Source organism: Mixophyes fleayi, chromosome 1 (assembly GCF_038048845.1).
Source record: "Mixophyes fleayi isolate aMixFle1 chromosome 1, aMixFle1.hap1, whole genome shotgun sequence".
Taxonomy (NCBI): Eukaryota; Metazoa; Chordata; class Amphibia; order Anura; family Limnodynastidae; genus Mixophyes; species Mixophyes fleayi.
Genome location: NC_134402.1, coordinates 157,038,387 through 157,065,723, shown reverse-complemented (window position 1 = coordinate 157,065,723; position 27,337 = coordinate 157,038,387). Strand labels below are relative to the sequence as shown.

At 37.6% G+C, this 27,337-nt stretch overlaps 1 protein-coding gene across 5 annotated transcripts in view; it reads right to left on the bottom strand.

Moving 5' to 3' along the window:
- ANKRD17 (ankyrin repeat domain 17) overlaps positions 1-26,134 on the bottom strand; it is a 104,164-nt gene extending 78,030 nt beyond the window's left edge. For 3 of the 5 annotated variants that reach the window (XM_075202259.1, XM_075202266.1, XM_075202276.1), the window contains exons 1-3: positions 25,983-26,134; positions 25,295-25,783; positions 297-450 (exon numbers count right to left, since the gene is read on the bottom strand). In XM_075202259.1, coding sequence (XP_075058360.1) covers positions 297-450; positions 25,295-25,690 — 550 coding nt within the window. In that variant the 5' untranslated portion in view covers positions 25,691-25,783; positions 25,983-26,134. Of the gene's footprint in view, positions 1-296; positions 451-14,774; positions 14,921-25,294; positions 25,784-25,982 lie in introns of those variants that run through there. The other 2 variants (XM_075202292.1, XM_075202284.1) reach the window with 2 other exon arrangements.
- Positions 26,135-27,337: the final 1,203 nt, after the last annotated feature.

Genomic DNA, 27,337 nt, shown 5'->3' with positions numbered 1-27,337 from the left:
ATTCTTTACTAGCTGATGGTGGATAACAAAGTTGAATGTCGCCTCCTTCCTTGAAGCTCCTCTGCGTGCAACAGTCATGCCAATATACAACTGGATGCCACATTGCTTACACAGCTGTGAAAGATTGTGTATGTAGGCGAGACAAGCACCTTATTGGGATGGTGCCTCACTAATGATGTGGTGTTTTAGAATCAAAGACCGTAACAACTTTGCACCTTAGTCCAAAAAAAAAAACCTATAAAAAAAAATATAAAAATACACATAACACCTAAACAAACACATACTTTAATACATACCTGCAGCTTCAAGCAGAGCCTCCAATCTAGCCTGTGTCTCAGGATCAACTGTTCTTAAATCTGTTCCATCAGCTGTGCCTGATAAAAGCAGTTTGGATGCTGTCTCGAGCATAGGATTTTCCAAATCATCTTGGTCCAGAATGAAGGATTCTACCTACAATAGAAACATAAAAACTCATGCTTAAGAAAACATTCAATGTTCAATGTCCAGAACAGCGTAGATTAAAGAAGGATCTTTGTGATCGATGTTTCAACCAGACTGGCAAATGACAGTCTAGTGCTTTTTAATCTGCTCCAAAAGGTGAGATGACCTCCTTTGTAGTCAGCAAAATGTTTTTACTATGCAATCAAGTACTTCACTAACACTGGTAAATGGCCAAATAGGACAAAATACAGCCATTTGTCTCAGGTCAAGCAGCCAGATCAGTTTGGGTTTCATAATTAGTACATACAGATGAGGACTACTATCAACCTCTACATGGTTCTCTTCTCCTGAAAATAGCCATTTTCCTCAATGACTTCTAAAGATCCTAATAAATTAGATAAGATCAGTATTTGTCATCATAGATCAAGTTCAAGATATCTACTGCAATATAAAATACCATGTGTGTAGAATTTGGCAGCTTAAGGTAACTTGTATTCTTATGTTTTGGAACCTTTGCTAAATTATAATCATCTTTTGTAAACAGAAAAAAAAAATCCAGGAAAAGCTCTACCAGACAATTGATAGTCCTTGCATTTGACATTCGAAAACATGTCAACCCATAACAACTCCATGCGAATGACATTAAAGGCTTACATAACACATAGCATTTTAGTTTTCACTGGCTTGTTACTGCAAACGCAACACAAGTTGGTAAGAAGGCTCATAAGAATGAAGGCTTCTTCCATGATCAAACCTGTTACTCAGACTACGGTTAGGTTCAAAACATGGCAAACAATTTCTTACCGCCGACTTTTATATTTTTGTAACACAACAGTCAAAAAGTAAAAACCATGCAAGCCTCCATCAAAGCCAGACCATTACAAATGTCATAAATATTTTCATATTCTTTTCAATGCTACGTTAGCAAAACTGTTGCATACAGGCTTTGACTGCTAACAGGAAACAAATATAATTTATATACAAAAACAGGGACAGTTAATGTGGGATACTACATGCAACGAGATTTTTATCTTTAGTCAAGAAAAATGCTATATTTTTTAGATATTTTATTAGAACAGCACTATTTTATAATGTTAAATTTAATGCCACTATATTTAAAAAAAGTACTTGTCACTTTTCCATAGAATTCTAATTCTATAGTGATAACCAAAAAAAAAAAAAAAATTGTGTATCTTACAAAAGGGTTAAGCAGGCAAAAATCGGAGGGAAAAATCCTTTTCATGATTCAGTTAATCACTTTATAGCAATGGCTGCTAACCTCCAATAACTTCTCCCTAATTGTCCAGATAGTTCTTCAGTGCATTGGGAAACCGAAATATGCTTACTTCAAGGTCTGACAGTTATAGGACCTGGGATAAAACGCACTGTTTTTAAAACAAAAATTCATGACTTTTGTCCTAAGTGTGAATGACCTTTATATCTACTAAAATGTGTAACAGAAAGGACCTCAGACTTACTCCGTGAGCCTGTGATGTTCCTTATGGTATATGTAATCTTATCCTAAGTATAAGCAAACTTCTAATACTGTCACAAGAGATGCTATTGTAAACTGCACTCATTTGCATTGAAAATGTATTATGGATTTAGATACATTAGCCTCTCTGTGGCAGTCATAAGATTTTTCACTTGTAATGCGAGTGCCGTTGGACTCCACTTGCTATCTTTACTTGCCACCTGGCTCTTGGAGCTCCCAGCAAATAGGTCATGGAGAGAATGAATGCAGTTTCAACAAACCCAAACATTGTGTTCAATAGATTGCTGTGATCAATGCCAGCAGTAAACTGATCAAAAACCCTAAGAACTTGCTATATTTTATATCAGTCATGAAATTGAAGCAGTAGAAGAAAAAGCATCATCACAGTTTATGAATTTATCATAGGAACATATTACTATTAAGCATGATCAGGCAACATTTACCCTAAATATTATTCTCCTTTATAAAGTGCCAACATATTATGCAGCACTATACATTAAGGGGATCATAATACAAACACCAACAATGACATGAAACAGAAGGTAAAGGCGGCCCGGCCCTACCCAAAGTAGCTTACAACTTATGGTGTCGGGACAGTTCATACATTAGCATAAAAATGATTGTAGCTACAGGTGGGGAAAGTGTGTCAGGCTACTACAAAGTAGATGCCTTATCAGTTTGTCAGACAGCTGGCATGGAGACAACTAAACAATGAGTGTCATTTTAGAAGTCTTAGGACTGTTTCACCTTTTGCATTTACTAAACCTTCTTCCTGTTCTGGAGAAAAAATTTCACCAATCTTGCAGTTACACTCTAGCGCAAAGCAGCCATGTTCCTGGTATTCTTCTGTGGCAGTCCTGCTGGAAACATGACACTTGTTCCCAAGTTGGCAGAAGTTGTGGCGGAAGCTATTGCCACCAGGGATCAACAGAGGAGTGGATAATATGTTGGCATTTTATAAAGGAGAATAATATTCAGGGTAACTGTTGCTTGAGCATGCTAGTAATACGTTCCTATGATAAATTCCTAACTTATGCTTTTCTTCTCTTCTGCGCCAACAATCAGACCGTAAGGAGATAAAGGAATATGAATAGTCAAGAGATATAATGTCTAAACTACAATTTAGAAAGCTCACAATTTTACAGAAGTCAAAACAGTGATTTCCATATCTGAAATGTACAAATCACTCACTTGAAACAAGGTAAGCAATGCCCTTAATACATTTCTAGAACCAGAACTTACACTATAAACACCCTGTTCAGAAAGTTAATTTAGGATATCATTGCCTTCACAAAGTAAAAACCCAGACAGGATGAATAAGTGTAAACGGCTGAGCCAGGGATTAATAGCACAGGACAAGAGTTATGAACACCAATAACCTGTTCTAGTATTGGACAAAGCTTTTATTACTAACCACTTTGCCTTCAGCTCTGTTGTGAGGAAGTAGCTGTACCTGAACTTGAAGGCATGACCATGCAGGAAATATGCTACCATGCTGCAATTTGTTACTGCCATTAAACGACTACTTCTTGAAACTTCTACAGCAATAGATTTGACTGGAACCCTTTACTCTAATTTAGCCGAATGTTGTAGGAAACTGCAAGTCTGCTGCAGGATACAAAAAGAGTTTGCTTGCAGTACGATTTTACCTACACAAAATGACTGCATTATGTAACAGAAATGGATTGTGACATGTTGCACAGAACACAAAGCATAATCACTAATATAGCATTCTATTTAATGTATTAAAAAAAGTTTCACACCCACTGGGATCATGTCTTCAGTAATATTCAGGACCAAAAACCATAGACTGCCTTAAACTTCAATATCATACAAAAGGAAGAAAAGAATGTGTAACACTCGTTGCACATTTTCATCTATCTTCCTTTTGTATGATATTGATGTTGTATATGTGGAGTGCCCCTTCCCTTTAATATCAGATGTATGAGATTCACAGCACAAAAATATGGACACAAGTGCAAAATTAAGGGGGGTTAGTGGTTTTACCCAGTACACTTTATAGACATCTGGTACTACTGCCTTAAACTTGCATCATGTGACCTGTTGTCATGCTGTTGCAACAATGCACATATTTCTTCCTCAAACATAAATTGAGCTTAAAGTTCAGGACTACTGCACAAAAGCATAAAGTGTATGGCATTTGCATGAAAGTAGAACCGCCTATATAATATTTAAGGAACTATAACCTCATTTAATTTGCCAATCTGTACTTCGCGCAGAAGAATGTATACAATAGACATTATTTCATTTAAGTTATTTCATGAAGGATAAGTGCAAGTGTGTGACATCTCTGCAAGTGGTCGTATTTTAAGACCTTTATGAACACGATCACGTTCCCAACAACATCAATTATGTCAAACATACTTTACAATTAGGCCACACAGCTATTGTACTGGGAGAAGGCCATCACTACGCAATAAGTATAGTGACACACTGACTTCTCCAGTTTCAGTATCACTTAAGCCTAATTTTTGTAGTGTTTGCAATTAAGCTGGAAAAGCACAGCATTTCTACAGCTTCTAATGCATGCTTAATGTACTGTTATAGAGTGCTCAAATAATGGATTTTATTTGGATGGGAACTGTAAAAACTATTCGAGTGATATCTTTCATGCATAATTTTAATGATTGATTTCAATGTGGAGGGATTAGAAATTGTGCTTTAAATGTGCTGTTCAAAGTGACTGGTGTGAAACCACCTCAATACAGAACTCTGAAAGATGTTTATTGGCAGAGAAAAAAAAAAAAGACTTGCAAGTGCTGACACTAGGGAAAGTACTATACGAAGAATATTTTATCAGATTCAGTGGAAGCATGAAAAGAATATCAATATTTTACAAAGGTTCAAAATATAACAAACAGGAAGCCCTTCATTTCAGTAAATTGGCAAGTTGTTTAGTTTGCATTTCAGTCCTGGAGCAGATATTCCAAATCATGCCATAATCTGATAATACAAAACAGAGAAATTCACCTGTGTCCAAAAGTAAAATAAATCAATATTTTTCCCCCACATCTACAAATGTGGTGAACTCCTGCCTTTAAAACCCTTCAGATTATACCTGACAGACGTTGGGTGTATGCCTTAAATTTTCAAAAGACCAGTGCGATGCCAGTAGTTTTAAGTCCCATGTATAACAGGGCATGCGCATACAACAGTTCCATTGTAGTTTTTGACAGAACGACTTCGGAATGACAGATGCTTGCATAGAGATCACTGACCTTTATGGAGAGATGGACGTTCAGTGTACACAGATGCCTTACCGAAGCAAGTAGAACAGGGACAGGTGAAATTAAAACACTTTAGATTCCCCTACCCATCATCCACCTCATTAATGCATCAAAGTGCACAGGCAGTATCTTCATAGAAATCACTGATTTCTAGAGGTGTTTGTTTAGTACTCCATCAAAAACTAGAAAGTAGGGAGACAGAAAAACTGAACAAGGGTTAAATCTCCCATTCAAAATATCTTAATCTCAAATATAAATGTGTAACACAGAATCCACCAGCTTTTCCCAGTGTTTAAACCCACTAGCAGACTTTGTAAGTGTGCTCAGTGGTGTAATGCAGCACAAAAGCTGCATCAGTAACCAGGGATGGCATATCTTTATACAGATGCCATACATGCACATCATCCCACCTAACAATGTTTCCATACAGTTTGTGACTTCACTTAACGGTGAACATTTAATTCAAACACAAACCCTTAATAGATCAACATAACACCGATGTACATAATTTGTCATATCCAAACACACCTTGTGCTGACCCAAGTGGAAAAAAAGTCACATGTAACATTGTTTTTTTTATTTTTTTTACATAAACATGTCAAATAATGCAATCGCTTATGCTTGTTTTTGCTAACACCGCAATTTCATCAGTTCAAAGTTTGTTGGCCTGAGTAACACCCTTGACTTCTCACTCTTAGGCTAGATACACACTGGAGAATTTTCAGACCAATCTACAATGATTGTACCTACGACTGAAGGTCTGATAGCTCAGGCGATTAATGCATACACACTATTTACCTTCAGATATGTGCTCTTCAACTGGCCCCTATAGTCATTTAGAAAACAGCACAAAATGCATTAATTTATATATCACACTGATTAACATCCTTGTTATAGCTATCCACATGTTGTAACGAATTTCGTTAGCTTCTATGACGCAAACAAAATAATCAGTCTCAGAACGAACAAACTATTCCATCTATACCACTCTACATTAGTCACCAGGACATGTTCATTGCCGGCATCGGCTGAAACCACCAAGATTCTGTACACTCTTTGAGATTGTGATCGTGAGTGCACACACTACATGATTAGGTGATTGGAATGAGATTCCAGTACGACCAACCAAATTAAATGACAAATCGGCACTTTTAACAACTGTCGTTCATCATGTAAATGTACACACCAACACATGGTATGTGGGAGAGCGGACGTTTATTGGGCAATTGGCCGATAATTGTCTGAAAAATCTCCAGTGTACCTAGCCTTATCCTCCCCACATCCATCATCATCATCATCATTTATATAGCGCCAAAAATTCCGCAGCGCTGTACAGAGAACTCTTACATCAGTCCCAATTCCTGTGATGCTTCAATCTCCAGATCACCACCAGGATTAAACGCTTAGGGCTAGATTTACTAAGCTGCGGGTTTGAAAAAGTGGGGTTGTTGCCTATAGCAACCAATCAGATTCTAGCTTTCATATATTTAGTACCTTCTACAAAATGACAGCTAGAATCTGATTGGTTGCTATAGGCAACATCCCCACTTTTTCAAACCCACAGCTTAGTAAATCTAGCCCTTAGTCTTAATCCAACTCATCTCTTACCTTGATTATTGCAAACTTCTGTATTCGTTACCCAAACCGTTTAGTTCTAATTGTTCTATGTATAGGTTTGTTTGTATATGTGAACTATGTCTATCCTGTTTGTACTACTGTCATGTACAGCGCTACAGAACTGTGCCACCTTATAAATGCCAATCAAATTTTTCCCTTCATTTATTGGGTTTGAGAGAAATACATTAAGTTGTAACTTTTCCCATGTATCCCTGAATATCTCGCACCAGAAAACCATAGCGCAGCTGCTGAGACTAGTGTCTTTCACGGAGACTACACATAAGCTCACTCATATCAGGGAACTCTTTCAGTACCACAGAGCTGCTACTGGTAATGAGCTAATTACATGTGGTATAGCTGACAAGGTCATACATTGCAGGAATTGCACCAGCCTTATCATAGATGCACCTGAATGTATAATTGCTGTGAACAGTGTCTACTATAGAGACTGTCATTTGTTTTACATCAGGGACTTTTTCTGGTAACATAGAGCCATTACTGGCAATAAGTTATCTGCCTTTATTATTGCTGACAATATTACACATTGCAGGAAGCACACCAGCCTCAGTATAGATGTGCTATGGTGTAGTGCTTCATACTGCCAATAATCCAGATTAAGCCTTGTATTTCAAACTTACCAATAGCATCACACAAGCTAAGACCTTTTTGAGCTAGGGGGTTCCCCTTATTAAATTCACCAAGATCCAGTACCTTACTCCGTTATCTGCCTGCTACATTTGTTATAGTGGTGACTAGAAGGCTTGTAACACCAACACAATAAGAGACACGGTTCTCAATTACTCTTTAAATCATTTTTGTCTTCTTACCAACCACCACTTACCAGTAAATGGTTTGCTAAAAAAGGTTTTATACAAGATACTCTTTGTATCCACCAGACTATTTCCTTATATAATAGATCCCTATCAGTTGGTGTTTTTGTTTTTATCACACGTGTGTATGTGTGTATTTGTAAGTTATTTTAATATATTTCACCTTGTTTTCCGGGAGGATGTCATTATTAAACAATAACCATTAAAAGTTATATTTTAAATAACATAAGGAGTGCTAATTTGTCCTTCTAACATGAACCTCTGTTCATTATTCGTTCTGTCCAAATATAACAGGACCAGCACCCCCACAAGCTATACGCTATAGATTTATATCTTGACATACATTGCATGTGGATGTTTTCTTCTAATCCCTGTGCAGAGCATTTCCCCCTTTAGTAACTTTTCCCATGTACAAGAATTCAACATGTACTCATGAACAATGGAGACTGGTGTTCGCAAAGGCACTGAAGTACCAGACTTTAGAAGTACCACCCAAATGCAAAAAAACAAAACAAAAACATTATCTAGGCATCAGGCGCTCACCAACATCTAAGTGTTCATCTGGAGGTTATAGCTATAGGGAATTTTTTTTACCAGTATAAATTGAAATTAGGCACCACAAAGTAGTAATTACATTTTTATTTACACTAATGCTTCTCTGCAGCTATGAATTTTTGCATAAAAAATGGGCCATTGGAAAAAGTATGTGCAGACATGGATTCAGTTGGAATATCACGTGTACTTTTCTCACTGCAGAGGCTTTGAAATGCCAGAACGCTGGAAACACCCCCAAAGATATTCCTCTAGGAGCAAGAGAAATTTTAAAAGAAACATTCTGAAATTGAATGGATGTTGGCACAGGGATTAAGATATGGCATCTTTTATAAGCAATATGGGTTTTTTGTGCAAAAATGGGCAATAGAAGAAAAACATGCATTGAGCTTCTGCCATGTACTGGAACCAAGTGGCACCTGATATCATGCGCAGAGGCTGAATATGTTATCAGGTTCAGAACATAATATGTTCATTTGACAGTAATACAGTTTGAAGGTGATTTTCAAACAAAAAAATAAAAAGATATAGTCCATATTTGAAGAAAGACACTACAATATATTTATGCAAGACTGAAATGTTGCACTCCAAAGCTGTTCTTTTTAATGGAAGATATACAAAATGTTCAAAACCATTTTTTTTGTTTGGGTGGGAGAGATGGGGAAACTGGATAAAATAAGCTAAAGTAAACACATTATTGGATCATGTACTTTACTTTAGCAAAAGTAAAGTTAGATATCTTTCTGTGCCCACTATCTTTGCTCTGGGACCTTCACCAGGCAAAATGTCTGTCAGGCAGTCTTACTACCTTGCTCACCTTCAGGTGCTACATCTTCTATCATCAAATATAGGACATTTTCTACTTTTTTCTTGATAGGTAGATAGCATTGTCAGAGAAATTTCCATATAGCATATACAAATTGCATTAACTAATTTGAACCATACAGAAAGCCATTTTTTAATACTAGAATGGTATTATGTTGCACAGTAAGACGGTTTGCTCTGCAGGATTATTAATTATAATTGTTTAGATACCACAACCAATTATGCAGCTCAATAGAGAATATTTGTCATTCACTGTCCCATTGGAGCAGAAAGTCTTAATACACACACATTCACTTTTGTCAGAATCAAAATTAACCTACCAGTATGTTTTTGGAGTGTGGGAGGAAACCTGGGGAGAACTTGCAAACACGCAGACCTGATCAGGAATCAAACGCTTGACCCCAGCCCTGTGAGGTATAAATGATAACCATTGCTCCAATGAACTCCCCTCATATGTCTATTACAATCCCGTTTGCACACAGGTTTGTCTATTTTTACGAAACTTGGTTTTCTGGTGCGAGATATTCAGGGATACCAGTGGGTTTTCTTTTCCTTGATTGTGCCAATTTAAAAAAGAAAAAAAAAAAAAGTATTGTGTTTAGAAGATACCACCCAGGTTTTGCATATGATCAAAAATGGAGGGGTAGACTGGAGGGGTTTCAGCAGTCTAACCTCGTAAATTATGAAAATGTGTGTGAATACCTAGATTTCACAGTTTGTAAGTGTATATGCCACATCTGGCTCCATGTTAGGATGGTTGGCAAAATGTAAGCCTGCCCTGAAAATATACCAGGCACTTGTTAATTAGAATTGTGCTTTTCTGGCATATACAAAGAAAATGTGTTACAAATGTAACGAGTGGCCTTTCTTTAAATAGTCCTTCAATGTTTTGGTCATCCACACACATTGCTGTAATGCAGGCACTTTAGAAGAGCTTCATAAAGTAATCTGCTCATGACAGAAAGTAGTGGAGTAGTGCATAATCAGATAGATATTTATACACACATCCCAAAGTTATCTAAATTAATTTTTCCAGGTAGTACAATGCTCACGTAAAACTTATTTTCACAGAATTCATTCAGTGGCATTATCTGTGAGGAGTTTGTATGTTCTCCCCATGTTTGCGTGGGTTTTCACCGGGTACTCCGGTTCCCTCCCACCCTCCAAAAACATACTACTAGGTTAATTGGCTGCTAACAAATTGACCCTAGTCTGTATGTTAGGGAATTTAGACTAAGCTCCAATGGGGGACTGATGTGAGCGAGATCTCGGTACAGCACTGCAGATTTAGTGGCGTTCTATAAATAAATGGTGATGTATGGCCACATAAATGCATACTTGTACAATTAAAAAAATAAAAGGAAAAAAAACTTTATTTCACAATAGCCACCTGCATCTGCAGTGGATACAACAGCTGTAGATTCCAGAATCTGCAGACTGTAGTCATTTAGTGTCGCTCAAGTAACAGTGATGAGCCCCAAATAAAGTCACAAAGTAAACAGATAAGTGAAACTGACTTTCTGCTGCGGAGCATGGTGTATGCCTCTCTTGCACTACAAAAGTCTGTCATATTGTCCTTTTTCCCTTACAATACCTACGCAAATAAGACTAGCTACCAACACAGCACAAAACAAACTATGCACTTTTTAGGACAGTTAACCGATATATTTTTTTACTTTTTATGTTAAGTAAAAATGATCCTGCCCTGGTCTTCAGGATACGGTCCTATACTGGTGCTTATCAAATCACTTTTGCATTTCTTTAGATTCACCATCAGCTGGGAGTACCACAAGGCTCAGTCCTAAGCCCTTTGTATTATTTTCGTGTCTACGTTGATGATACCAAAATTTATTGTCTCTGGATTTTTCACCATCTGCTTGGTCCAGTCCTACTGAATGTCTGCCCCCCCCCCCCCTCCAGCCCTTCATCTTGTATGACTTCACGCCACCGCAAACTAAATCTTTCAAAAGCCAAGCAAATAATCTTCCCAGCAAGCAACAGGCTACCTAACATCTCTATCTGTTGACAACACAATAAAACTCTATCCCTCAGGCTCCCTGCTTAAGTGTCATCCTTGACTCAGAACAGTCCTTTGTTTCTCACATCCTATCTGTATCCAAATTTTGTTTGTTAGATGAATGTGACATCTACAAAATATGCATCTCACATGTATCTCATTACTATATGACAACTGCAATTCACTGGTCATTCCCTAACCAAGATTCACCACTACATTCCATTTTAAGTGCAGCAGGTAGACCAATTTACTGCATAAAACATTCTACTGTTGCTCTGCCCTACATCGTTTGCACACAAGACTCATCTAGCCTTCAAACATTCCCCAAAAGCTAACTTCTTCAGGTAAGCTTACCAAATTCACAAACCACCATCTTAATCTTCCTAGGTTATTCCACACAATCACTCTTACACAGTTCAGACAATTTACATGCATCCTTTCCCTATACCTAATCAACCCTCTGAGTGCTTTATGACAGACCCACAAGGCGCATTTCCCACTGCAATCAGGCAAGAATAATGTGCAATAACTGGCACATATGTAATGTAAGACTTTTTTTCCTATAGATTGTAAGCTTTTGAGCAGGGCCCTCCTAACCATGTCTGTTAATACCCCAGTCTGGTTTTAGTATTGTTTGTTACTGTTTGTAAAGTGCCAACAAAAAAAACAATGTAACCATAAATAAATGTAAAATAAGAGGTTATTGAAGGTGGGGTTTCTGTGGGTTGTAAGTGTCATGGACACAATGTTTCAATGATTTCGTCTCTGTACCTACGTCATGATGCACAAAAAGCCAATTTCGTTAAGCATAACCCAACACCTCTAGGGAAGTTCCATTAGTTCCTTCTTGCATACTATTTCACACACATGCACCTTGGTGATCTCGTTAACACAATATAGCATGTATTATACCCTAAATTCAAGGTAGGGGGACCAGCTTTCAAAGATTACCAGTCCTGCAGAACACTATTACTGGCTTCTCCCCTCATTACATCCTGACTCTGCTTCCAGGACACTTCGCTGTTGCATAGCCGACAGATAGTTGGTTGCACGAGACCCAAGCAAAAAAACAGCAGTGAGTACAAGACAGCTGTACCCAAATGGAGAATATAGCACAGCTGTGTTGCATCCTATGGCAAATAGAAGTAGATCAGGGCTACAAGCTACATAAAATGCAAAAGTACTTCCATATTTGGAAAAAGTATGCCAGCGATGGTGTAAACAGGTAAATTGGTTACAACCATAAATAGAAAAGTGATTACAGGTATTTCTCCAGACCAAAATTGACAAAATATTTGACAAAAAACAAAAACAAAAAACCACCAGTATAATAAAATATGAACCTTAAAAATTGTCCTTAAAGCACATAAATATGAACAAGCGATGTATGAAATTAACATGCATTTTATTACTCTGCATACTGTTTTATCCAGCCAGCAGGTGATCATAGGTAGTGTGTATGTAATTAACTTAAATCACTCTTTGCACTAGCACATTGCTTCTCCTGACCTGAAATATACTGCAATGTGCACTAATTACTAGGTAGTAGTGTAGTGTGACCCCCTCCCCTTCTGCCTTAACGTGCTCCAATACCCAGGACACCCCACTTGCCTCATCCTGCTCTCATACACAAACACCCCCAGTGACCATGTATTTTACCCTATAGTAAATTTAACATTATTAATCCACAAAGTATTTTAAGGAACCAGAAAAGTAGGAGCCCAAATATTTTAAATTATGTTTTGCGTCCCTGGGAACAGCAAAATTATGAACTCACTGTGGTTGCTGGGCCCTACATTTTGTTAGATATTTTTAGTTTGTGCCTCAAAAAAAAAAAAAAAAAAGTAGCTAACAGTGCTCAAAAAGTATGTGATGGCACTTACATAAAAAGTTGCTCACCCTAAACACAAGCTGCTACTGGTAAAATTAAAGGTAATCATTTCCTGCTATTTTACCTACAGTGTATTCCAAATAAAAGTAAAATATTCCAGGAGGGTAAGTGGGAAACTTAAAACGTGCAACACCTTGTTACTACATTAAAAACTTACTATGGTAAATAGCTTCCAATCATGAAAACCTCAAACTTCAGACAGCTGAAGAGCCTACCACATATAGGAGTGACCTAATTGGAATGGAACAGTCAAATAAAATAAGAATGCAGTCATTTCAGTCACAGACATCACTGGCACCACCCATGCATATGAATACATTTCAGTAAAAGCAAGTCAGTTATACAGGTACATCAAAATAATATGGGAGACTAAACAGTATAGTGGACAAGTATAAGCACAACAATTATTTCATGTGTATATTACTCTGCTTCTACACATCATTTGATTGAAAACAAACATGCTGTCAAATACTGTACTACTGTATTACTTCCAAACTGTAAGTAATGGATCATGGACTTTACAAGTGAATTCTAGGAATTTGACGCTACTTTTATCTACCAAACTGTCAAGATGGTAGGTTGACCAAGCTAGCCAGTTTTAAAAGGCATAGATCCCTACCTTCAAATAACACAGTACTAGTCTTCTATAAAATTTGTAGTACAGATGTGCAACACTTTTCTATTTGGTCCCAACTGCTTTCCAGAAGTGTCTGCATTTACCACCTATTTTCCAAGCAAGAGCCAACTAGGTTTTGAACGTGTAGCTTTCGCATTGCTCAAATAGAAAGTTAAGATTTGGGAAACAAACACTAAACACAGGGACATAAGAATACTTGAGAAACAAAATGCCCTTGATTATAGTTATTTCCTTTAGAAACAGGAACATAAGTACTACATTTATTTCCGTATGTAGTACACACAAGTTGTACAGTTGTCAGCTCCAGCAAAGGGACTACAGAAAATAACTGATCATTCAGCACAGTGCACAGATGGAAATTCCTCAGTCCAGTAGCAAGAAAATCTTTATCTTCAGATGTTTAAATTTAGTAGTAGAATTAAGGAAAGTTGCCAAGAATTTGGTGAAAATATACAAGTAAAAAAGCCCCACACTCAAGATACAAAAATAACTTAAGCATAAGGTTTGTGTAGTGTCCTGACTGAATTATATTTTTGGGTAATATATTGGCCGAGAAACACAAGTACACAGTAAGAAATATTAGCTTAAAATGTAAACATAGAAGTCAGGCTGTTCTGAATTACACATTAGCTACTTAGCTTAAGCCCCAATCTATATATTCCAATTATAGAAGAAAGTATTTTAAGTATGTATGTAGTGATACAGAAGTCAAAAGTCGCAGTTAACATTTATAAACTAGCAGCAAAGTCCTGACTGCTCATACATTATCCAAGAGGAAATCTATAAAAATCAAAAGTAAACCTTCAAAAAATTCTGACCCTGAAAAGTGGGAGAGCTGTAGGCCTCTTCATGTAGACGAAATGTGCAAGACATATGATACTAAACCCAGAGAAAGCTGCTTTGCAGACCCCACCTTCTAATGAGTTAATCTAAAGGTCACTGGCACGCAGGCATTTTAAGTAATCTAAGGCCCTCTTTTCCCAATTTCTGATCGTAGCGGTGAGAAACAAATTCGTCTCATAACCGACAAACACGGCATCTAAAAAAAATTCACGAGTTAGCCGCTAACACGGTTAAAAATTGCACAAACGAAAAACATACAAGGTCTAGCTGATCGTCTAGCTTCCCTGGGCTTACATGATCCAGAGATCCGTCCCTCTCCTCACTCCGCCCCCCTATGCTTAGCGGCCCGTTCCCAGACGGCTACGAGACTCGCTGTACCTCTAGGATGTCTTCTAAAACATATGCTTCCATTTCGACTGCCGTCTCTACCATGTTTCCTCACACAGCCATATCTCTTGCTGCACTATGCTTAGCCGAGTGCCAGCAGGAACCCTCCTCTGGCAGCTAGGGAACAGGAAATGGAAGATTCTATTCTCGCCCGGAGCTCTGCAGTTTCTGTCCAGGCCTCTACCAACACACAGGGGTGACTCACTCAATCTGCTTTTAAAGTCACAGGCTACCCCCTCCGTTTTCCGTATCAACCCAATGACCAAGCTATAAACAGTTCTATGTACGGCGTTTAGAATGGTTCACCATCATTGCATTTGAGAGGATACATTTAGAAATATAGATTGGTCTGAAACAAGCAGCTGGAACAGAACGCTAACTCGTGACTACTGACACTGCAGATCACACAGAAGGGAATAAAAAAAAAAAAAAAAAAAAAGCGTGCTTACCGGAAAACCAGTAAAGGTTGCACTTTGCACCACAAACACTGCATGTGTTTCCTCTAACTTTATATTTCTTAGGGATTAACTTTTCCTTAAAAAAAAAAAAAAAAGGTACAAGTCCAAAGCAAATGTTAAAACATTTTTATCAGGAGGCAGTTCGTTTTAGTTCTGCGCCTAACCTTTATGTTAAATGCACGTTTAACAGTGTTCACAATCACACTTCTCATTATATGCTTAACTAGACTAGCAAATTATTTGTGAGCAAAGCACAAGTTTACTCTGTGAAACAAGTTAGGGGGCATTTATAAAATGCCAGTGCCAAGGAACTATGTGCTGTTGCCCCTTAATTAACTGCACCAGAAAGATGTGGCGCATAATCAGTATTTATACATGTCCTCCAATATGGAGTGGACAGCTAGGGTGTGGTGAGCCACGGCCAACCCTAAATAAATCAAATTCTGCATTAGTTGGGCAACAATGGGACCTAGGACCACATGCAGCCCTCCAAACCTTCCTGCTTTGTCAGATGTTTGTTATAGCTTGTAACATTTTTCTGCGGAAGTTTTTACAGATAGTACATTCAATCAAGGAGGTGCCTGACTAAATAATACTGAAACTGCAGCCCCTTTTAAGGTTATGGAGCCACCCATGCAGCTCCTGAAGTATATTCAGTTGCCTATCACTGTGCTAAAGGATGAACTACTACATATTTGCCTAGCCTCCTAACAGATCACTCCGAAAATCATGCATTATCTCATTGGATGACGTCATTTATTGTAGAGCACTATGAAATAGACTGGTGCTATACAAAATACAGCTTACTTTGGGAGAGAATGACTATAAATGTCAATTGAAATGTAATTTCTCACCAGGCGACACTATTTTTTTTTCAGTGCAAGTAGAAAGTGTTGCGCTACCGCACATACTACATTTGCTAGTACAAAATTTCATTACATGGTTCAGGAAAGGGTGGATACCATAGGCACAGCTGAAGTATATTCCTTCAAACTGCCTGTTAATGATTGAGGTGCAGCAAGGTCATTGTCCTTGCCACCTAGACTAACCCTGCAAGAAGTTCTGTCAATTAGCAATGCTCAATAAAAAAAAAATAAAAAAAAAATTGTATAAACTGCTTAGAAAGTGTTTAGCATAATATAATATGAGGACTGCTATTGTATCAAACAATGGTAATGTACATACCAAGACAACATTAACAAACGTATACACCTACACAATATACCAGAACTGCACAAATAGTTTAAAAATGTAAAAAAGTTTGTATCTTATGGGGAGATTCAATTAGCTGCGATGTTCCTGAGATCACCACGGCTGCACATTTTTTACTGGCAGTACTGTAAAATTATATGCTCATTTTAGCTTGTACCTCTATGAGATGCAAGCAAAAATCAGCAAATATTTCACAATTACGCACAAAGCATATCTGTGGCCAATTCCGAAACACTTCACACATTTTTTGCCAATTGAAACTCCCCCTTAATATCTTCTATAGTAGACAAACCCTACACATGGTTTTCTGGTAAAAAGCAGCAAGAGGTCCCGCTGAATCAGAGGAATAGGCAGCCCACAGAAAAAAAACAAAAACTTACATTTAGTTCAGATTGAAGTTCTCTTTTTCCCCCCCCAAAAAAAATCCTTGTATTATCAATAGTCCAAGACAAATTTAACAATAAATTACAAGGTACATGAAAGGTACACTCCCATCCGGAGGGCTCAACGGACGCCCAGAAAAGCTCCTGGATGTGTTACTCATGGTGGGTTTTGGCATTCCTGAAGATAATCGTAAGACTCCATTGGAAAGAGAAATTGCGCTTATTTTTTAAAAGGTACTGTTGTAGGGCAATAAAATTGCTTAAGATATATGAAGTATAGTCACAGGCATATCAAAGAGTGTCCACCATGACTTTGCCCTCCCGCATGAGTATCAAAATCAAAGAAAAATTTGTAAAGTTAGGCACAACCAAAATACTATGCATTCGTAGAGTAAAATCATTTTTGCATGGCCATCACTACTTCTGCAGTAGGAGACAATGTAGTCTATTACGTCTATGGAAACATCCCAACAAAAAGCCATTAAACAAGATCTTCCGCTACGAATGTTGGATTCTACAACTCGAGTAAATAGATTGTAACACAGATTAGAGGCAACAGGGGCAGGTCATCCTCAGGGAAGGGCAAGCTATTCATTCACAAACGGCCGAATTTCAGCCACAAAGACCAGCAAACTGACAGACATTTGTGAATGTTACAAAATGCTTGTTGCATGGCCCAAATGGATAATCGGAATAACCCTTTGTTTTAAAAATACCTTAGATTAACTATTACTGCTGCACTCCTTACCAGATACTGTAGATGACTACTATAGAACAGACAAGAGCCATCCCAATAAAGTCTCTGAAGAGAAACATCCTTCTGTATAATATGAACATTATGTGTCCAATAGACTATACCAACTCATAAAAAGGAAGTAGTGATGCAGAAAAGAAATGCTCCACAGGAAAATTCAGTAGGCAGACGGACTTGTACGCCTTATGGTGATCACAGATGCACCTCAAATATCTTACATATGTGGACAAAAAAGCAAATTGAATGACTGAAAAATAATTATTTTTTTGGACATGTATATAAATATGGACAACAGGCTGTGTGGTCATTTGCCAACCATACTAACAGATTCAAGCATGATCTTGTTGATCTGCCGCAGCACTGCTAGGTACGTCCAGTTAGAAACATTCTGCCACTCAGGCAGAGTGCTTTAATATGGCAACGAAACCCGCAATGATTAATATCCTTATTAGACACAAGTGATCACTATACGTATAAAACAGCAAGTTCTGATGTCATCACCCCAGCGTTAATGCAACCCCCATCATAAAAAACAGATACTAGAAGTCACTTTAGAATTGTCACTGTTTAGAACCTTCCACTAAACTATATAATTTGCAGTAGACTATTCACTGTACACAGTAGGAATATATATTTGTACATACAAAATAACGCAAAGAGGAAAGTTATTTTGATGATTTAAACACCTTGCTAAAACTGAATATATTTTAGAAAAGAAATTGAATAGGGAGAACATTTTATGCGCTAATCACATCACACACCACAACCTAAAATCAGACAATTAGAAGAGAGTTCTTGCACTTAACTAAAAAACTAAAAATTAATATCTCTCTTGCCCTGCCAGGTTTTGTAATGTCATTTTGTATTTCAGGTTACAGGTATTTTAATTCAGTGTAACTACTGGTACAAATCTAAAAACTGTAAAACCCAAATTGTATTCAAGAATAGTTTCCTTTATAACCCATTATAATTCATTAAAAGTAACAAACACTAACTTTTGGGAAACTACTACAAGTTATTTTTATTGCTTTGTGCTGAAATGTTCATTCTCAGAGTTGCATTGTATAAGCTGTATTGATAAGCAGAGAAAAACAATCCCTACTTTATATGCAATGCTTTATAAATGATGTCATGGTTCAGTTCTAGCACTGCTTTTCACCAGAAAATCAGACAACCACATAAGAAAAAAGTTATACTGATGTATCAGTGATTAAGGCCTGAAAAGTGAATCAGTGCTTTAAGGAAATGCATTATTTTGCTTTCCCAATTTATATAGTCATTACATTTGTTTTATCTATATTTGGAAAGTTCCACATTTATTAAAAATCTAAAGCACTCTGACATATTTAAAAGAGGTTTTAATTGATAAACGGCAATAAATTGTTCTTAAAAGAAAAAACCCTCTTGCATATTTTCTTACACTCAATCAAATTTTTGAAAGCGTTTAAACATTTTTAATTAGAATAGTTAGTTTGGGATAACAGTACACAAATTTAGCAACTAGTGGAATTAACCTTTAAACTTCATATTGACAACATAACTAGTTCGCAATTAAAAACAAATGGCCAAATACTGGCTGTTGTCCATTTTACATAAAGCAAAGCTTTTTTCTTCTTTAAAATGGACCTGTCAACTAAAATTACATCATTTATCTTGTACTATAACAAAAGAAAAATTGCACCTCATGGTGTCCATAAAAATAAAGAAATACATCTGTATTTCCCTTTACATATTGTCACTTAAGCACCCCAACCATAGGAGAGGAAACTAGATTCAGCAAACCATTGCAGGACTCGAACAGCATTTTATTTCCTCATGCACATCACATACATTAGTCTATGGTGAAAGCTTGGAAAAGCAACATGGAAAAAAAAGGAATGATCACCAACAATTCAAACAGTTTTATCCAAGTCACGAAAAGCTTTGAAGAAAGCAATTGAAAGGAAACACAAGAATTAATTTTTTTGAATCAATTAAAACAAAAAAAGCCAAACAATGTAGATTGGTACATAGTCCCTATTAGTTCATAATCCTATTTACTATTTTAGCTTACAAGAATTAGAGAGAAAAAAGTAAAATGTGTAATTCAAAATACAATGCTCTTGATTGGTCTTGCTTGGGAATACTTTGGTATTAAGGCAACACAGAAACGGTTTTACAGCTTTTATTGGTGGCACTATTTTATTAGTGACTAATTAGTATTTTTCATTTTACAAAAAAAAAAGTTTTAATACGGCACTTTCAGCCCATGTATTTTTTATTCAACTTTATGAAAACATCAAGAAAGACGGGCTATGTTACGCTATAAAAGCATGTGGCAAGATGATAGTAACTAGTACGCCACCTTACAAGCTTTGAGGCATGTGTCCATTAGAGTTTACTCTAGTGAAGATCCAAAAATACACTGGTTCTTCAGATTAGATGAGTTTCTTAAACAGATTCACATAAAATCAGACTAAGCCTGATTGGGGCAAGCATTGATGTGCTTGTATAAAATTCTGATTATCCAATGCCACAGCATGTGAGGTGCCATATAAAGGATAATCAGGGTAAAAAATTGAATATATCCTGTTAGAACTACGTTTCTAAGCTCAAAAGCTGAAAACAACCAACATATGCTAGATTTGCTTGGAATATTTTGACTGCATAAAATGACAATTAATCCTTATATCAGGATACAAACCAAATTTCCAAGTGGTTTTAAGTAGAATCATTCTTAAACAGTTTAAATATTCTGAAACAGGCAATAGAAAGCTGCAAATTAGAAGCAAATGAAGTTCAAAATAAAACTGTGTGCATTATAAACATTGACTAACTTTTTGAAAATTGTCATGTGTGTGAAGCAATCGTTTTTTGACTGAGCCAAGAACAACAACAACAAAAAAAACAAAAAAAAAAAAAACAATTTAAAACCAAATCAGCACCGTAACTATTTATTTACACAATTATACAGAATACATTAGTTTGTTCAAAAACTAATGTGTATAGCCAACAATGAGGCTTTCAGGGGGGTATATGTCCCACAGACAAAAATATTTAAGGGGTCCCCTTTTAACCTAATCTGTCAAAAACTCAAAGGAGCCAGATACAAAGATATATTCAGTGTACACAATACTAGTATGTAAACAATCACAATAGTTCAGCAGTCAGGTAATCATACCACAAACCAAACAGAAATGTGGGTGGTGTAAAACTATAAATGCTAGCATTTTTTTCAGCTAGAAAAGCAAACCCTTTATAAGCGCTTTATTGCCCCCATGGCAGCTGGACAAAGTAAACGAGGAATACCCTTCTAGCATCACATGAAAGCAACTAATCCCCCAAAACGTTGCATGCAGTGTGCTCATAACTTATTTGCTCATGTGATCCCTTCCCTTTAAATGTAACCTATCAGCAAATGGCAGCACTTGAGTATGCAAGCTTTTCCAGCCCAAGTAAAAAAAAAAATACAAAAACACACAGCATATATTTATATATATATATATATATATATATATATATATATATATATATATATATATATACACACATTTTTAGTGACAGCTTCTTTCTAGTAGCGTGTTTAAATAATCAGTGCTGCTGGTCAAAATATTTTTTATTTCTCTGTATAGGTCCATTAGCTTCCTCTCCTGCAGGGGGGCACTGGTGGTCATATGTTCACCGGGGGGATACAGGATGCAAAAGTACCATATTTTGTATACACTGTACAGCATTCTAGTGAACGCTATGCAGAAATGATTGAGTAGTCAGCAACTGCTTACATAGTAACATGCAGCCAGTGATCCTATGATCTGTGCTTTTAGAGCACTTGTGCACCCAACATAAAAAAGGTCTCGACTTAAAAAGTACTACAAGGTCAAAACATCCCCCCACCTAAACAACCACCATTGACTACATTGTGCTGTATCCAGGTCCACACTAAAATGAAATCTACTGTAAGAGACCATAAATGATGCATGTAATTTGATCCCTTAAAAATAGCTGTATTTAAAATTTAGTATGTGCACAAGATAACTTTTGATTTGCCAGGGATTTAAAAAGTCTTGCCCCAGTGGGTGGAATTTACGTATCTAGTGGTACCTGATCCAGAATTAAATGATGCAAAAAAAAGGTAGAACTGGTACAAAACAACCATATCTGAATACCAATTATAAAACACACACTGACCATGCATCAAAGCATTTCTATGTGTAGTGCAACCCTTACCAATGATCTGACACTATAGTCCAAATCGTTAAAAGGGTCTGCAGACACTAGCTCTCAAAATTGTAAAATTTTGAAATTAAAACATCTTATTGGTACCAGTATTCAACGTGCCATGTGGCCATAACCTGCCCCTCATTAAATTGTATGCAACTCTATATGTAATAATACCCTCCTAGTTATAATGACAATTATAAATCCCAAAAAAACTTCATATTAGTTTATTATAAACTACATCAACCTACATATAACAAAATACAGCATAAACCAATTCATTAGGCCCAACAGCCTCAAGTCAGCACTACATATAGCAACTTTAATCACAGGGCAACCCTATATCCTAATATACGCATAACTATTTTCAATGGAAAAAACAAAGTTTATTTCAACTTTTACTATGGTTGACAGATGGCATCAACAGTTTTATTCTCTTTAAGGTGTGCATGTAATTTTCTGAGCCAAGCGAACATTCAAGTGATTGCAATCAATTAATTTGTTGTTACTTGGCAATGCAACAGATTAATAGTGGATAGACCATAGTCACATGAATACCAGGTCAGTCCTCTTCCACTATGTGTAGGTGGCAGTTGCACTTCAACGTTATGTGAATTTGGCCATACCAACATACCTGCAGCTTATTGTATTTTTATTACAGTACTAATGAGATTTTAAATTACAGGATCCCCCCCTAGTCACAATAGCCTATGAACGTTTAAAAATAAAAAAAAAAATAAAAAAAAAAAAAAAAAAACACACACAAGAAAAGTAGATATTGGCTTTGAAAAAATAAATTCCTTAATAGCCATGAGCAGCAGGTTGTCTGCACATAATACAAGCAAGTTTAAGCATTAATAAGTAAAAGAAAAATCAGGTTGTTTTACACACATTACAGTTTTGATCCAAGAAGAGACATTTGCAGTGTATACTCAATGTAGGACAATTTTAGGATCTTGAATCTCATTGCACGATTACAAAATATGCTCTGTAATATGATTGTTGTACATGAAAATCTTTAGAGCCACTACAAAAATCCCTATTGGACACAGCATCAACCAAATTAACAGGAGATATGTCACATTGGCATTTCTGTGCACGGTCAAAAATACATAATGGCTTAATGTCACCTTTGTGGATGCAGCTGCTTTACCAGAGATTTGAAAAAGGAACAAAAAGTTACCCGACATGAGTTTTACAATAAAGGGAAACTGTATAAGCATAGGTAATATTCTCTTTTTAGCACTAAAGTTTATAAAAACAAGTCAACCTTAGTCTTCTGCACGAAGGCAATGTGTTCCAAAACAATCACTTTAAACCAGTAGAATTTCATTAGTTTGACTACAAATGCTAGCAGATTCAATTTAGTTTGCAAGGTGTCTGAGCCATTGGTGGAGAAATCAATTAACCAGTTGGGAGCCAGCAGGATCTTGTAAGGAGCCAGGTTAAATATACATCCACTGACATCAATAGAAAAATAGTAATTTTTAAGGTGCATAGGCTAGTTAGCGGGATCTGTCTAACATAGGTTTGAGCACCCTATTGTATTCTATCTTCATCCCATGCTCACCCAGGATAGCCCCTAGTTTTCAACTGGGCAGGAACAGAACATGTCAAACCACCACTATACACCAGCAGCACAAAGTATTTCTTGCAGAAGCCATGACCTGTCCACTTGTGAGTGTAAGGTGCCCACAAACTTAGCAAGCCTTAATTAGATCTACACAGTGTAGCACAAAATTTCTTAAACCAACAGAGTTCAAGTTTTAAAAACAAGTATATGTCCAGGGGTATACTAAACTATAATTAATCACTCTTCCCAATATGCCTAGTATACTATTTTGGTCAGATTTAAATTCTTATACCAGAGTACAAAATCAATGTAAAGATAATTTGTGAAGAGATGTTCCTATTAAAATTCATAGACTATAGTTGTGTAGTGTGAGCAAGTAGCTTAAGGACAGTGATGCAGGTGTCAGGGCAGTGTGAATAGATGTAAGCCAGTTAGCTAGAGAAAGGAGCAGGGTCTTCAGCAGCATAATAAACAGATGTGAGGCTACTGTCAAACTGACACCAACTTGGTGGCATCAAATACATTTATATTTCACAAGGCCAACTTGTTATTGAATTTAAACTAGAGCAACCTAAATGTAAATAAACCCATGTCAATGTTATTTGCTCATATGAAGTAAATTTTGGGATTATGAAGTAAATTTTAGGGTTTGGGGATATGGCTATGACCGTTCACAATGAACCATTAACGAAATATGTTCTTATCGCAATATGCTTAACTATTAAGAAAAAAAAAAAAAAAAGAGAAGAATACATACATGTTGCTACCAAAACAAGTTATTTTATGCAGATTAGTGTTTGATATTCCTGCTCTCTCTACCAAATGAAAAGCAGCGATAAACATTGATAAAGAATACACTAGTGGTGTTGCACATTTTCTTGTGTTTTTTTTATCCAGTATGCATGTTTTATTTGAATCCTTTAAACAATATTGAAAAACAGCACAAGCACATTCTAAGATACACAGAATGTCAGCAGCTCGTGGGAGAACCCTGCTGGCCATTCGAGTCCTTGTGACTCAGGTACATGCGGCAGCCCTACCCAACTTATGTTATAATGGAGATAGAACTGAATAATTTATTTTAGGAAGGTTAGTAAATATTCACATGTGTCAGTAACAAGCAAGCATAACTCTACAGCTATTTCTGGTTTCACCTTGAAAAGCATTAAATGGAAACATGCCAAAACCAGGATCCTGATGACAATGCTCCCCTAGACCAAGATCTTCCTACAAAAATAAGCAACACACCTTAAAACTGTAGGTCTATATCACCACCTAGTTCAACATAAAAGCACAAAATGACATCCACATGGGTAATACTGAATCTACATATACACACTTAGCATTCACACAGAGTACAGAATGCATTCTGGCAGCTTTCTAGGAAGAAAAAAAACAAAAAAAAAACAAAACAACTTTATGGTGTCAGAACAAGCCTTTAAGAATTAAAAAATCTATTTAAATAGGAAGCTTTCAGTCAACATTCACTCAAGACTTGTAAAGAGATCTTAGAACCCTGTTACCTATAAAGATTTAAAGTGAATTTAGTATGGGAAAGCATAATAAAGCTTTTAACTTCATAGTAAAATGGTCTCAATAAAGACCAAATCTAAGTTGCTGAAATCTCAAACGTCTGCAGCTAAGATCACAAAGATAGCAACAGGTAAATATATTGGGAGCCATTTAAAAGATTAGTCCCAGAGGAACTAGCGATGCCATCCAATGGCAGCTATGGTGCTAAAGACCTCCTGGACATGTGTATCTTCTCTAGAGCTAGGACTATGGACGGTCACACTGTATACCAGAGTGCTCTTACACAACCCTCACACACATGTGTGCATAGAGAGGACACGCGTGGGCACCCTGTCTACAGACTGCTACCTCTGCCTCATTACTTGTATTCCTGCTCCCTCCCTACTGCCCAGGGTTCCCACCTCGGACACCTCTTCTTCCTCCTCCTCGTCGTCGTCCTGGCTACTGCTGCTGCCGCTCTCGCTGCTCTTGTCTGTGTCGCTGCTACTGGCTGTGCGGCTACTCCGGCTGCGCTTCTGCCTGCGGCTCCTGCCTGGGGGGCCTGACCCTGTGGGTGAGGCAGGCAAGGCCCCGGCTCCTTGCTGTCTCCGCTGGCGCTGTTGCTTCTTCTTTAGCAGCAGGTCGCACATCCTGACCAGGCCCCTGGCCGATTTGCTAAGCTCCGCTGGAGCCTCACTGACCGGTACGTGGCTCCCACTGGTGGCCTGAATTGGGCTTTTCTCCTCTTCATCCTCCTGGTTTCCACCCGGCTGCTTCGGTTCCTGGGCTGGCGGTAACGGCGGCTCCATCATCATCATGTCTCCCCGGCCTCCTCCTCTCAGACACTGCGCTGCCTCTCTAGCCAGGATATCGCGAGAGCTTTGACGTCACCGAGATCTCACGGGCCGTACCTGCGGGTAAAGGAAGAGACAGGAGGGTAATCACCCGGGTGCTCGCGAGCAGCTAACTCCCACACCCAAGCACGCGCACCCGCTGTCACCCCACTGGTTTATTAATCGAATTTATTTTTCTCCCTCTCTAAATAGCCTGAGTCGGTGCTTTATTTCACATTCCCGTCAGATCACAGTCTACATATACGTATATATTTACACGGCTATGGCTTTCTTTAGTTAGTCTCGCCCCTCCTTCGGAATAACACTTTCGCCGCCCGGTCCCCGCGGGTTCTGCTCGCGGGTTCCCGTATCTGCGTGTGCTGTGGAGACTGTTCTCCGCCTCGCGCTTTAGCAGCTACAAGCCCCGCCTCTTTCGTTCACGAGGGAGTGACGTTGAGGCAAGAGTCCGTGTGCACGCGCTTGGCTGCGGTGGGAAGCACCAGACGCGCGCTTTACAGGGGTCAGGTGAGGAGAAGTGTTTGGGGTGAACGAAGCTCCTGAGATGGGAACATGCTGCTGCTATGTCCTCCTAATATGAACACTGAGGGTTTTATCAAAACAATAGATATTGCTCAGTATGTCAAGGGAAGGATGTCAGTTTGCTGTGCTGGCTAGTAAACAGCTCCCCTCATCATGTTTAGTTGGCATCTGTATCCAACTTATGACTGATTATGTCATACTTACAGGTGTATCGGGATCACAATGTAAAAAAACAGGAACCCCAACTATATGGTTTCTTGCCTTATGATTACCATGTCAGCATTCACTCTAATCACTATAAAAAGTTGGTTGCATATAAATGAATGCTCTGTAGATAACCATCCCTTCCACCCTAATAACACTTTTAACTAAATAAATAATACAAATAAACAGCAAATGAGGGCACTTGACATAAGTTGCAAGCTTAAACGTTTAGATAAAAATCAGGACCAATTCATATTCCTGAGCAGCAATGATCCTGTGTAGCTACAATTTAGCTTTAAATATCCAAGATGCCCATGTCCATGTGATGGTCTGGTCTGACTATGTACTAATTAATCTGACTAACTTTATCTTTGCTGTGGTGATAGAACCATAAGCTACACATATAAGAATAAACCCTGACATTTGTAGAGTGCAGACCAGGGGGAACATTTCAAAGATCTCATTATTTGCAGATAATATACTCTACGTTATCTAAGAATCATCATCATTATCATTAATATAGCGCCAGCAAATTCTGTTGCGCTTTACAATTGGGGACGAACACAGTAATAAACAGACAAAGAGGTGAGAAGGTCCTGTTCGCAAGCTTACAATCTATGGGATCTGTCTAAGAAGCTTGTTTTCCATATCTGTAGCTGCCAAATGTGTACTTGCATGAAATTTGTATAATCCTCTGACACTTATATCTGGCACATGGCAGCAATGGAGAAAGTGACATAATCCCTCCGGGATAGGTGACATGTCTTAGGCTAGATCTAGACTCCATGGTTGTTTAGAGAAAAAAACAATCCTAAATATTCCCATTTGACATCATTCTTACACCAAGGTTATCTAACTGATGTTTCTGCCACTCTTCTCAATAAAGAA